At 37.6% G+C, this 14,581-nt stretch overlaps 2 protein-coding genes across 3 annotated transcripts; both read left to right on the forward strand.

Annotated features, from left to right (window-relative positions):
• On the forward strand, positions 1–8,974 carry avp (arginine vasopressin). Its single transcript, XM_017468775.1, has 3 exons — positions 1–225; positions 3,712–3,916; positions 8,410–8,974. The coding sequence occupies exons 1-3, from the start codon at positions 106–108 to the stop codon at positions 8,571–8,573; spliced, it is 489 nt and encodes a 162-aa protein (XP_017324264.1). The 5' UTR covers positions 1–105; the 3' UTR covers positions 8,574–8,974.
• Positions 8,975–9,933: 959 nt separating this feature from the next.
• On the forward strand, positions 9,934–12,717 carry ccl27a (chemokine (C-C motif) ligand 27a). 2 transcript variants are annotated; one of them, XM_017467225.2, is made up of 3 exons: positions 9,934–10,088; positions 12,137–12,254; positions 12,381–12,717. In XM_017467225.2, exons 1-3 carry the CDS (start codon positions 9,950–9,952, stop codon positions 12,487–12,489), a joined length of 366 nt encoding a protein of 121 aa, XP_017322714.2. In that variant the 5' UTR covers positions 9,934–9,949; the 3' UTR covers positions 12,490–12,717. The 2 variants fall into 2 exon arrangements, with proteins under 2 accessions (XP_017322714.2, XP_017322713.1); XM_017467224.2 differs by having other exon boundaries at positions 9,971–10,088; positions 12,134–12,254.
• Positions 12,718–14,581: the final 1,864 nt, after the last annotated feature.

A 14,581-nucleotide genomic window follows, 5' to 3' on the forward strand; every position in this document is an offset into this window, starting at 1 on the left:
TTAGTGTTCTGACGTGGGGTTAACATCAGTGTGGAGAATAAAAGCGCAGTATAAAAGAGTTGGTCCTGGACACAACTTGGTGGGAAAATAGCACAGAAAGAAGACATGCGCGTCTCTTCACTAGCGGTGCGCGTGCTGTGCCTGCTGTCGCTCTCCTGCGCGTGCTACATCCAGAACTGCCCGCGCGGGGGGAAGCGCGCCTCCGCCGATCCAGCTATCAGACAGGCAAGTAGCACTGAACACACTGCACACATTCAATAAGCCTGCGGTGTTCACTCTGATGCACAAATGCAAATCCTCTAGGAATGGCATCAAACCTTTTTTTTTTTCTCTCGCAAGCGGCACCTCTAACTATATTTGCTGGACGTCTAGTACTGCACTGTAATTTGTTTGCTTGTTGGTGGGACTTTACGCTTTCCAAACAGGTGCAAGAAGGAAACGATATTTGGCCTAGACTGTAAACCTTATATAACCTTATATAACCTCATTGAGTGTATAAGGAATGAAACATGACGGCGGGACGTGCTGTTACAGGGAACATCATAACACAGACAGCATCATTAAGATATGTTTAATATATATTAAATTCAGCTGTAATTAAATGCCTAATATGCAAACTTAAAAACAATGCAATGTAATAATGATGATAATGCTGTCAGTACAGTCAAGCAGCAATTTTCTGCACGTGTGCACACTAAGTTTTCACACCGAATTTTATCTGTAACACTGGAGAAAAGTTGGATTAGCGTTTGATATCCTATTCGCCAGACATTCAGTAAAAAAATATCGACTACTCAGAAATTTCAAACAACCAATCATCACCGGACCAACTTTATAGCCTACTGACATGTTTGATAATATGATGAATGCCCTAAAAAATGCATTGAGACAATTTGCTAGAGTCTGAACGGTGCTAGGGTGAAGGGACATTTGGGTCTAAAGCCCTGTTCTCAATGCCAATCTAACCAGTTATCCCTAATAATGCAGCCACTATGAGCATTTAAGTTACATCAAACCACCAGGTGGGAACCAGTATTCTAGGTAGCCAAGGACAAACAATAGCTGTGAACATTTTAGAGAAGTATTTTGTACATCCCTTACACTGACTGCACAGCAATGCTGCTGCTAAGACAGTGTGTTCAGCTGAAAGATTTAAACCCTAGTTCATAGACGTTTCTAACTTAAGTGACTAATCATAAAAGTGCCTCTTTTTTCGACTCTTTCGGCTGCTCCCATTTCGGGGTCACCACAGCAAATCACCCGTCCGCATGTTGATTGTGGAGCAAGTTTTACGCCGGATGCCCTTTGTAACACAACCCTCCCCATTTTCCAAGCTTGGGACTGGCACTGAGAGCGCATTGGCTCGTGCAACCCTGGGGTTGGTTCCCTGACTGGGAATCAAACCTGGGCCACGGCGATGAGAGTACCACATGCTAGTCTACCAGGGAGCTAGTTGTAAAAGTGCCTAATTGTAAAAATTACCCAACAATGCCTCTTTTTAGGCATGCAAACAGCCTGGAATGAGACATGGCTCAGCTGAAAACATTGATCCTGGAAATGAAGTAGTAAAATCCCTCCCGTTCCATACGTTAAAGCCATCAGGTATTATCTATGCCATGGAGTCACAAAACTAGTTCATGTCAGTGGATCTGCGTGATGCATATTTTCATGTCCCCATTGCTCCAGAGCACAGATGCCTACTGACATTCCAACACCATGTCAGCATGAGGTCTTATGGCATACTCTGCATTGCATGGAAACTGCTCAGGTGGACTCACCCATGAATAGCCTCACTGCAAACAACCCTCTTGCTAGCAGGGCACAATGGTGCAACAGACACGCTGTCAAGATGTGCACATGTCCAGGAGAACGATGTATGCATTCAGAAGTGGTGACCCAGATCTGGGAAAACCACTCACTAGCAACATGGGTTCTCCCTGCCAGAGCTGGACAGTCCACTAGGTCAGCATACACTGGCACATGACAGACATCACTGTCTACTGTGTGCATTACTGCTCATTCTCCCCACATTGCACAGAATTCAGCAATCAGACCGCAGAGTCCTGATTGTGGCACACAAGGCCAAGACTTCCATTGCTGCAAATGGACAAAATGGTTTTGTACATTTGGACAACTTAACTTCACCAACAAGTTTGACCCTTTGGAGTGAGGAGCAGGTGGTGTGTACTCCAACATCTGGATCCAGTGGACTTCCCAGTCCCAAAGTTCCCATCTATATTGATGGTTTATGTGGCAGGTATTGCAGCATGTCTTGCTGGGAACTCATAAACCTTTCCTGCCTTTCTGTGGGAGCACGAAGCTCATGCAGGACGTATAGGTTTCTCTAAATACTGCCTTTTTGCCAGCGAGCACTTAAAAAAAGAGTGGGAGAAGTACATGCCTTGCTTATAAGTTTGCCTTAAATGCATTGCCAGCTGGATAACCTTTTGGTTGAATTCAGGACTTCTGGTCAGTCATATCATTCACTTTTTTAACCAATCTATTGATCTTACAGTGTTCCTTGATGTACCCAGTACATAGTGGTACTATTTGGATTGGATCACATTTATTAGATCATCAGATTAATTGTAATGGGGAAAGGTACAGGGAGTTCCTCTGTCTAAGCAGAGACTGGGTGATGGAGATCATCAATAACAGAAATGTTAATCTTGAAAGAAGGGTCAGAAACTGTGGGTCATGTGAATGAATATTGTGGACTTCATGCTTAGGAAAAAAAGGCTTTAATGGTTCTTCATTTTCTCTCTCTGGTTGACCACTAAAAATTTATGTTCAGCTATCAGAGAGGATTAGAACCCCATTAGAAACTCAGAACCATTAGCAATTATATTATAATACAATAGTTTACTAGTTTACTCTGCTATTTCCAGCTAGCTACCACCAAAATGATGTAGACATTTCCCAAAAATGTACCTTTTAAATGATGTTTCCACTAATCCAAGCAACTTTTGCATTAAAAGTGACATTTTCTTATTATTATTATTATAAGTTTTTTGCCTACCATCCATTTTCAGGCAAACAATAGCCAAAAATAACACCTCCAGGTTTTGGCAAAAGAGAAGTTTTGAGCAAAAAAAGTTAAATATTTTGCACAAGGACTTTTCATTCATTTCATATATTTTCATTACCTTGTAGGCTTCCAAAATTAAGCGCTAATTAGTTGTTTTTATTTATGCATTTACATTTTCCAAACATAAAACACTAAATTAATTTTCATATTCATGCAACTGCACAAAATGTTAAGTAATGATAAGTCATAGTTTTCAGGCTATTGGTTCAGTTTTGGCCAGAAATATTAATCTTGGTGCACAATTAATTATTTTCCCCACTATTATAGTAATAAGTTTAAAATAAAAGCATTTCATTTATAACAATTTTTTTTTTTCAGCAAAACAACCACACTGTAGCGTCTATTAAACTGCCATTAGCATTCAACAACATGCTAACATATTTTCATATGTTTACCGTACTATATGTTTTCTTTTGTGATGGTTTCCAAATAAAGTGTTTTTCAAGGGTCCTGTTATTATTAAATCCTAGCAACAACACATCATTTTGTACTGTAGCTGAGATATATTCCCATGTCTGTACATTGAAGTACATTTGTTAACATATCTCCATTATCATATCCCCAAAGGCAATATTTGAATACATATACTATCTTTTGGCATAAGATCTTTTTTCTTTCAATAGTGCATGGCGTGTGGTCCTGGAGCCAGGGGCCGCTGCTTTGGTCCTAGTATTTGCTGTGAAGCAGGTTTAGGCTGCTCTGTGGGCTCTCGTGAAGCACTAAGCTGTATTGAGGAGAACTACATTCCCAGTCCATGTGAGAATGGAGGGAGAGCATGTGGATCTGAGCAGGGACGCTGTGCTGCTCCAGGTGTCTGCTGTAACTCAGGTCAGTGATGGGACACAATCCAAAAAAAATAACGTTTTTCAAAAATTTTGTGTCCGGTAATTAAATCTCAAAGATTCTTTGTCACTTATTAGAGGGGCTTCATGTATTTTAAGAGGGGCAATTTACTCTGGTAATACACACAGCATCATCAGTAGCTCCCACTTGTGGCCTTGCCTGTGTCTAATATATGAAGGTGTGCACATTTATTAGTTTACCTTGTATGACGTTTTAACTGTATGATGATCACTCAGATATCAAATATTGTATATTTTCATGAACTGGAGACAAATGCAAGAGCAGGCTTGTTTAATTTAAACCAAAATACTGGCAAAACAAGCAACGTCAAGACACGACTCACAAAAGAAATGGCATGAAGTATACAACAGTCTAGCAAAACAACAGTTCCTAAGCAACTGCAAGGAGAAAACACAACATGCTTTCTCACACAAAACACAAAACAGGTCTGCATACACACAAGAAATGTGTGGATCGACAGAAGAAGTTGTTCCATGTACATGCCCTCTAGAGGCTTGGCCCTCTGGAGGCTTGGCCCTCAGGTATTTGCAACCCCACACACCCACCACCCCAATATACCTAAGTAATGTTTTTTAGGAGCTGGGGGGAGGGGGGGTGGGGTATCTAGCTACAGCAGAGCCAGAGGGTGAAGCAACCTCCTCCATGAAGCCAGAGTGGGGAGCGACATATGAAGCAGAACTAGGAGGAGTACCTCATCAGAGTAAGGAGATAGAGCAGAGCGGATGAGTGACATCTCCAGCAGGGCAGGGAGGGGAGGCAATGATGAAGTTACTGACTTGGGCTGAAGGGCCTTCCCCCAAAGGATTTTTCAGGTGAAGCCATGCAGAAAACTGACTCCACATGAAGGTAATTATCTCAAGCTGCCACTGCTGTTTCAAGAAAAGGATGTTCTGCCCTGTCAACTCTTGAGTCATTAAGCCTGCTGCATCCATGTTACAAGAGCAGGCTTGTTGTATTTAAAGCAAAACAAGAACATGGTATTAAGCATACAATAGGCAACAGCAACAACAGTCTTGGAAAACTACAGTCACAAAGCAACTACGGGGAGAAAATATAGATGGTTTTCGGTGATTGTACTTTTTAATTTTTTTTCCCTTTGTTAGTATAAAAAGGAAAAAAAACTGTGAATGAATTTATTACAATGCTCATCTAAAATATAATAATTACAAGACAGCATAGGATGAGGTAAAACTCAAGAATTAGCTAAAATACAGTAGTGGCAAACAAAACATGCCAATGCTTTGAAGGATGTGAATTCAATTGCGAATTTATTATTCAATTGCGAATCTGTTTTTAGAGGATTTAAACCTAACATAGTGAACAAATTATATTATAGAATTCAGGCAAGTTTATTGGGGTTATCTCATACAGTGTGGCAAGTAATAATCTGGAAAGACCTTTATAATATCACAGTCTAAAACTGGATTTAAAGAGAAGTAAATCAGTAAATGAATCACATGAAAATGAATCACATGTAAATGAATCACATGAAAATGAATCACATGAAAATGAAAGAAAAAAAACAAAACAAACAAACAAACAAAAAAAACAAAGGTTCCAGTTAGAACGAAAAATGGCTTTTCAGCCTGATGCCATAGGAGAACCCATTTAAGAATCACTAAGAACCTTTTATGCTCAAGTTTTTTAGAGAACCATCTATTTCCATCTATATACTGGTGCATTATAGAACCCAGAAATGGTCCATTACAGCAGTACCACAAGGAACCATGTTATAATAAGTTCTCTAAAAAACCCTTAGTTAGTGCTTTAAGGAACCAAAGTAAGGTTCTTATGAATGATGCCTGGAGAACTTTTTCAGGTCCCACAAAGAACTTTATTAGTGTACACTTTAACCTGGTAAGGGATGATATCTTGAATAACCAATACACTGCCCTGAAAAACCTATAATGAAGCATGAAAAACGTATTTAATCTCCAAAGAACCATGTAGCTCAACTCAATAAACCTATAGAATGAAAAATGACAAGAAGAAGGTTCTTTGCAAAACCTATGGTGCTGTAATGAACCAATGAAGAACCTTTTTTATGTTTAAGAGGTTTTTTATTTTATTTATTTATTTTTAACCTTTATTTTTAAGAGTATACCTGTTACTACATACTGTTGCTAAATTGTATTGATCAATTGTAGTCAATGTTTGTATTATGACAGCTAGCAATTAGCATGCAGCGCGTTTGTATGATCAGGGTTTTAGCAAATTTAAGAGTGTATAATTTTCTACGTTAACTTGAATGAAATCTTTGAAGTTGTTATTTTTCCCATACCAAAGTACTTATTTAGGTGAATATCTGCACTTTTACTGTAGTAAACAATTTCAGTACTTTTACTACCTCTGGCTAAAGGTTAGCAATTCCTCATACTGTATGTTGCTATGCATAATTGTGCAGAGGATTTATAAAAATTCATTGCTCCTCATCCCTATCTCTAACTCCCATGAACTGCTGTTCATGCCTAAACGCAGTGCTTTGTAAACCCTTTTATAACACTGTAATAACACTAATAAATCTGAAGTTCACTGAAAAAAAAGAAGAAAAAAAGAAAAGAAAAAGAAAATATAGATGGATGGATGGACGGCCGTACAGACGGATTTTATTAGTCCCCAAGTCATGATATGGGTGCTAAAGCAGCAAAGGACATTGAAGTACTAGACAAAGGTATTAACATTCAACATACTCTCAGCATCTGCTTGAATAGGAGCACCTGCATATTCATGTAGTTATCTAATCAACCAATCATGTTGCAGCGGCACAATGCAAAACATTATGCAGATACAGGTACAGATACAGGCTTCAGTTAATATTCACATCAAGCATCAGAATGAAGAGCAGGTGTGATCTATGTGACTTTGATCGTGGCATGGTTGTTGGTACCAGATGGTTGTTTGTTCAACTTATTCAATTACAACCCCAATTTTGAAAAAGTTGGGACAGTATGGAAAATGCTAATAAAACAAAGAGGAGTGATTTGTAAATGTTCTTTGACTTGTATTTAAACAAAAAACGTATAAAGACAAGGTACTTGATGTTTTGCATAATCAACTGCATAGTTTTTTGAAGGTAAGCATTTATTTTGAAATTAATGAATGCAACATGTTCCAAAACAGGGGGACAGGGGAAATTTAGGACTAATAGTGATGTGACAAATTGAAATAAGAAGGTGATGTGAAACAGGTGAGGTAATCGTCTAATCATAATATATAAGGAGCCTCCAAAAAAGGCCTAGTCCTTCAAGAGCATCGAGGCTCGCCAATCTGCTAACAAATGTGTCAGTGAATAATCCAATACTTTGCGAACAACATTCCCCAAAGATAAATCCGTGGGATTTTGGGCATTTCACCTTCTACAGTGCACCATATAATCAAAAGATTCAAAGAATCCACTCAAAACTCGTAAAGTGCGTAAGGGGCAAGACGGAAAACCACTTCTGAATGCACGTGATCTCCGATCCCTCAAACGTCACTGTCTTAAAAACAGTCATGAGTCTGTAATGGATATCTCGACATGGATCACATGCTCAGGAATACTTTGGTAAACCTTTCTCAGTCAACACTGTTTGCCGCTACAGCCACAGATGCAAGTTAAGGCTTTACTATGCAACGCAGAAGCCATACATCAAAACTGGACAGAGAACAGCTCCAGTAGTCTGCTGCACACATTGAAGCACCTGAGCTTTCTTAGGGAAGAAGAACCTGCTCTGGCCTTTCTTGAATAGTGCTTTGGTGTTGTCTGTCCAGTCCAATCTGCAGTTCAGGTAGACCTCCAGGTAGGACTGCACCATTTCTACCTTCTCCCCATGGATGGTTACTGCTTTTAGGCTCTTTAACATGCTGGAAGTCCACCACCAGTTCCTTTGAGTTCCTGATGTTAAGCGGCAGGATTGGTTTTCCCTGCACCACAAGACAAATTTCTCTACCAATCATCTGTATATTACAAGCAGTTACTGTGAAAGGGTGCCTTCTGGTGGCTTGGAGGTGAATTGTCCGTGGTGGACATAACACATATAGCAAATGTCTGTTTTTTCTTGTTGTTGTTGTTGTTGTTGTTGTTGTTGTTGTTATATTTAGTTAGAATCCCTTCATTTCCAGTGGAGATACAGAAAAACTGTACAGAAGTAACTCCTTCAAACGATGCAAGCCCACTGATAATAACTAATAATCACCTGTGACATAGGTTGGCAACAAGACATAGCCTGTTAAATTCAGTTTATCCAATCTTTGTTTTTGCCAACAAATATATCATTAGTAGGTCACACAAATCATCTTGTCAGCTCACCGTTCCTGATTATTGAAGGTGGAACAGATATTATATATAATTACTGTAATTAAATACTGCCTCTAGAAAGTTTTTTTTTCATGTGGTATTTTTGTTTATTCTAACACTATTTTTGAGGGCTATGTATGGATCCTTTTGGATAAAATTTTGGTATTACCCTTTTTTTCAGAGAGTTGTGTTCTGGATTCTGGCTGTTCAGAAGACAGCAGGCATAACCGTCCTGCAGAAGGAAGCACTGTATTGAGCAGTATTTCAACAGGAGAGATGCTTTTGCATCTCCTCAGCCTGGCTACTGTGAAGCAGAGAGAAGTTCAACAGTTCAGCGATACCTGATTATTTGTATTAACATACAAAAACTTAATACAAAGCGTGCGCTTACATATTTTTGTGTGTATTATGTTCCCATTTATGGTAATGAACTGCACAGTTCTTCATAGGGTTAAGTGTGTAAATATGTAGTTAATAAATATTTCTTGCACTGTCACATGCTATTAAGTGTGTTTACTCCTGTATTCTTTTTTTTCTCTCGTACACTCCTTTCTCCTACTTCTAACCGTTTCATTTAAAGGGCTATTCATTTGGCTTCTGGTAATTTCTTATTCATTTGCAACTTCATTGTTCAAGAAACAAGATTAACCACTGTCGTTAATGAGTCACTGTCACGCCAGACTACTTCCCAGGATGTAACAGGTGTGTGTCAACAATAATATCAAATCCAGTTTTTACAGATGTGACTGATGCTTTATCCCCATTATTCTTTATCTCTGACAGATCCGACAGATTTGACATATTTTTGAAGATCAATCAACAGTTAAAGCCCATTATAAATCCAACAGACATTGTACACAAATATGTATGGAATAAAATTAAAAGGAAAATATTGTATTTAATCCAAGAATTATAAATAATCTGAAAGGACTTTTTATATGAAGTCATCCATGCCATCACCTCTGTATATTTGGAAAGTGATTCTTTTTTCAATAATGGTATTAACCTTTTATTTGTCTAGTGAATAGTGTCTAATTCTATTCAATCCTAATCTAATTAGGACTATTAGGACTATTCAATCTAATTCTATTCAATCTATTCAATTCTATTCTATCCAATTCTATTCTATGTTATGTAATTGGTTAGTTGTTTATTTAACTGTTCAGAGATGCTTGATATTTCTAAATATTCAGATCTATATTACTTTGCCAGTGATTATGTGAACTACACTGCTCTGTATAGAAAATCTACTTATTTCCCTACTGTTTACAGTAATCTACAGACTCCAATAGAAAATCATTTCAAAGAAATACTTGAAATGGCCACCAAAAAACCTCTTGTACATTTAAATTCTAAATTCATTTTGTTTTTGAAAATTATTAGAAAAGTATCACAAAATGCAAAACTAACAGAAAAAAATCCCTGATATAATCATTGACTCCTGACACAGAAACAAAAATTATACTTACTTATGCTGTCCAAATAAATAGATTTAACATTATAAATACATTAATTGTCAAGTACACATTTGAAAGGACCATTTTTATTTGATGTTTTTAAGAGCTCTGAAATCTAGCCCCTCTTTACACCTGACACATACTCAATCTAGGTGAGTTTTCCCACCATTGTGTGTGTCTGTTAAACACCCATCTAATTTGTACTTGCAGTTTGCGTGCAATATGTTTAGACAAGCCAGAAGATGAGAGTAGGCGTTACTAGGAATGAAAATTGTGAGACAACGTGAGAGTGAAATTCTGTTAATCTGCGCACATTCACTCTCACTCTCACTCTCAATGGAGCTCCGAACTGCAGCCGTGTTGCTTCTCTTCCTGTGTGCCTCCATCTTCATCACCACTGAGGGTAAGGGATCTTTTTGAAAGGGAAGAAAAAAAATATTTTATTTATCTTTGTGATCAGTCTTGATCAGAGGTTAAATTGGGAATTAAAAAGTTAGGAATGTCACAAATTTGGGAACAGCACAGTTCAGTTTCTGTGTTATTTTATGGACTCCACAACAGAGATATTATGTAAATATAACCAAAACAAGTTCTTTCTATTTTAATGGCCTAACTTGACAAACAAATATATTATTCTTCAATTAATAAAATGAAGACATATTGCTTTAATGATCAAATCTATATACAAATCATTGCAGTTATTATTTACATATCCATCATATTATTATATTATCAGATCTCAGCTCTGTTCGTTGTTCTTATATGATTTAACCCCTGTTTATGATTCATAACCAAACAGGCTGATTCAGTGGTGTTCATCTCTGATCCTGAAGTGACAAAATTCAGAACAGGATTGAACTCAGTTGCAAGGTTTAGTGTAGTTCAGTTTGAGCAGGACAACAGGTAGACTCCCCTGGGACAGATAAAAGTAAATCTTAAATATTGCTTTGTACATTTACATTTATTTGTTTGACAGATGCGTTTGTTCAAAATGAATTATAAATAAGGCAAATTTAATCAAAGTTATTGGAAGAAGAAGAACAACAAAAACAACAACAACTATTATTATTAGTAGTAGTAGAGAAATGGGTTCACAAAAATGCAATGTCCAGTGGATAAAAGTTAATAATCATCTGCGACTAACAAGCCACAGCCTGTAAAATTCAGTTCATATAATCTTTGTGTTTTGCAGTGTACATAGTATCCTGTGCTCTCTATTCATTTACATTTACATTTATTCATTTAACAGATGCTTTTATCCAAAGCACCTTACAAATGAGGAAATACAAGCAAAGCGATATATCAAGTGGAGAACAATACAAGTAGTGCTACCATGCAAGATTTATCATTGAGTTCTAGAGAAGCAAAGTGTGCAGAGTAGTGGTGTAAGAGCCAGAGTAAGTTTTTTTGTTTATTTGTTCATTTTTTAAATAATGTAGAGTTGGCATTTTAGGGGTTAGTTAAGTGCTCATGGAAGAGGTGGGTCTTTAGCTGTTTTTTTTTAAATAGTAACAGATTCTGTGGTCCGGATTGAGGTTGGAAGTTCATTCCACCACTGAGGAACAGTTAGTTGGAAGGTTCTGGAAAGGGACCTTGAGCCAGGCTGAGTAGTGACTACTAAGCCTCAATCTTTAACCGATTGCAGCTTGTGTGAGAGAACGTAAGCCTCAAGGAGAGTGTTGAGGTAGGAGTGTGCTGTTCCAAACAAGGTCTTGTACATGAGTATCAAGGCCTTGAATTTGATACGGGCGGCTACAGGAAGCCAGTGGAGGGAGATGAAGAGGGGTGTGACATTTGGGCTGGTTGAAGACGAGGTGTGCTGCAGCATTCTGCATCATTTGAAGGGGTTTGCTGGAGCTGGCTGGGAGACCCGGTAGTAGTGCGTTGCAGTAGTCCAGTTTTGAGATAACAAGAGCCTGGACTAGTAGCTGTGTAGCTTGTTCAGTGAGATACGGTCTGAGGGTATTCATGTAGGCGTTCCATGTTTTAAACCCAAATTCAAATTCAATCATTGTTGCAAATCTATTTTGTATTTGTACAGTTTTATGTTATGCACAGATATGTACAGTCCAGTATTCAGTGTATTTCACTTCATGTTGTGCAGTTTTTCTCTGACATGCCTTGCTCAGGTGTGTCATGTATGAACAATATAAAGAAATTTAATAGTCCAACTGACTTACACTGTAATTTTGATTTCATGTACATGCAACATGGCCACTTTTACCACCAGATGTTTGCCCCATAAAATGTATCTGCATTATGTTATTAGTTTTATTAATGTTATTATTATAAATTCCATTATACATGCCAAAGTAACCATTGAGATATACTGTATTCCTACCAAAGTTCCTGTGTTATGCTAATTACTGTTTTCAAAAAACAAAACAAAAAACCTGTAGTTGGTAATATATGGTACTGGAATGTAAAATATGTGATGTTGTTTTCCAGCAGGACTCATCCCAAACTGCTGCTTAAGCACTAGGGATAAGATTAGCCGGATCAAAATAAAAAATGCTCAGAAATATGACCTTCAGTCAGATGCTGGACCGTGTGAAGTTAAAGCGCTGATGTAAGTGGACAAGCTGGTCTAATTTGGAAAGAAATCCTAAACATTTTCAAGCATTTTAAACATCTCTTTTTTTTTACAATTGATTTTGATACAGCTTGATTTAATTCTACTTTCTTTCATTTTCAGCTTGCATGTGGGAAAGAAGAGATTCTGCCTTGATCCTAAGCTAGAGAAAATGGTGAAAAGGGGGATGAGGAAAATGAATATGCATGGCCCAAAACAGAAAAGCCAGTGATGATTTTTCTAAACAATGTTCCACCGCAGGATGTCAGAGTTATTTTTTGCTTGTTTGTTTTTGTTTTTGTTTGTTTGTTTTAAGGATGTCTTGAAAGATTATGATGGATGTATGTGATGTTGTGTATTCAAAGGCATCATTACAGCTAATAAAAAAGGTTTTGGTTTCAAACCAAAGTTTTTTTTTTTAATCAACAATAAAATAATGCACCAGGGTTCATAATCTGCATCACAAGTCTCTAATTTCCTGTGTTTCCATTTTAAAACATTATCTGAATATTTTTCCATTGGCAGTACTGGGATCTGAACTCATGACCTTCAGAGCAATAGGCCAATGTCTTAACCACTGAGCTGGGGTTTCTGGCCCAGTATTGGGCCATGTATGGGTTTTTAATGGGCTGGCATTTGGGCTACTTATGGCCCTTGCTTGTAAACCGAATCTTGGCCATCCATGAGCCGTCATTCTTTGCAGTATGTGGGCCGAGGGAGAATTGGTTGTGTTTACTGGAGCTGGGCCAGAAAAAATTATGTAGCCAGTCTGTTTTCATTTTTAACAAAGGTGAAATGGCTAAAAGAAAAAACAAGATGAGTATCATTCTTTCCAGTCCAAACAGACAGATGAATTTGTAAGTAGTAATGGCAATGGTAAGTAGTGTTAATTTACTCAGTTACTTACTGCATCTTGTATTGATTTACCATTTGATGAAACTACCATTATTGATTAAATATCGTCCAAGTGCTACCTACAGGCCTATTAGGTGAAGTGCAGGCTGTTAGATCCAGCACAAGCAAAATGTCAAATGGCCTTTATTACATTACCACTTTTTACAATTATTGCATAATTGTGAAGATGATAACTATAATAAGAAGAAGACATATATAAAAACATAAAAAAAATACGTTGAAAAGTTTTCCGACCTCTGCTCTAGCAGGTTGGACTTGGTCAGTGCTTCATTATGAAGTACAAATGCATAGCTTGTAACATAAATAATTATTTGATGATTAATTTTACACCATACATGTATAATCATTTAAAACAAATTGTCTTATGCCATTTGGACTGCGTTTTATTTTCCCAAGTGTGTGTGTAAATGTAAGTTATTTACTAGTGTACTACATGGCAAATGTAAATTATTAAATTTGAGGAAAAAAAGGTACGTTTGAGTTGGATATTTTAAATTTCCATGCAGTACACTTTCATACACTCGATCCCATTAACAAGCCACTCATGAGAATGAGTGTATTTGGTAGTGGTGTTAGCCTTCCACCTAGTGGCAGCTTGCACCATTTCAGTCTTACAGTACTTAAAAAGCAGCTCTAGTGACCTGGATTTCACAGTAATTCAGAGTCAAAGCTGTTTTAATTCGAAGAAAATTTCATATATCGACTCAGACACAGCCTACATCATAACACCCAAAAGAAGTATGGTCAAATACTCAAATTTCCATTTTGGCTTAACACAAAGACAACAAAGGGAAGCTTTTCCTAAGCTGCAAGGCCTCAAAAACACATTCTGTAATACTTAGGGTATGACAAGTACAGCAAGAGATAAGTATCCTATGGTTTGGGCTGTCTGTTTCAAGTCAAGGTAAGTAGGTTTTATTGTCATTCTGCTATATAGTTTGTATATATTGGAATTAAATGTCATTTATCCAGGACCATGGTGCAACACAACAGTATGCAAGACAACATAAAGTGCAAATACACAACAGTGTGAGATGAGAACAGGACAGTAAATACACAGGATAATAAATTCACAGGACAATAAATACATAGAACATGGGCTTTAACTATAAACTATTAAGTATTGTAGGAGCAATAAGTAAAGCAGCAGTATTGGCAGCAAAATGAGTTCTATAAATAAAAAGTGACTGATGCAGCTTTGTAAGGTGCAGGTGTGCAGTGGTTTTTAGTCATACTGGGGTAGGTATTTGACTAGCCCAGGTGAGTGTTGGGAGGCAGAGGGGGTTGAGTAATCTGACTGCCTCGGGGAAGAAACTGTTTCAGAGTCTGCTGATGGTGGCATGAAGGCTCTTGTACCTTAAGGCAGATGGCAGGAGAGTGACGAGTCCATGAGAGGGATCTGAGGGCTC

The sequence above is a fragment of the Ictalurus punctatus genome, chromosome 5 (genome assembly GCF_001660625.3).
Source record: "Ictalurus punctatus breed USDA103 chromosome 5, Coco_2.0, whole genome shotgun sequence".
Lineage (NCBI taxonomy): Eukaryota > Metazoa > Chordata > Actinopteri > Siluriformes > Ictaluridae > Ictalurus > Ictalurus punctatus.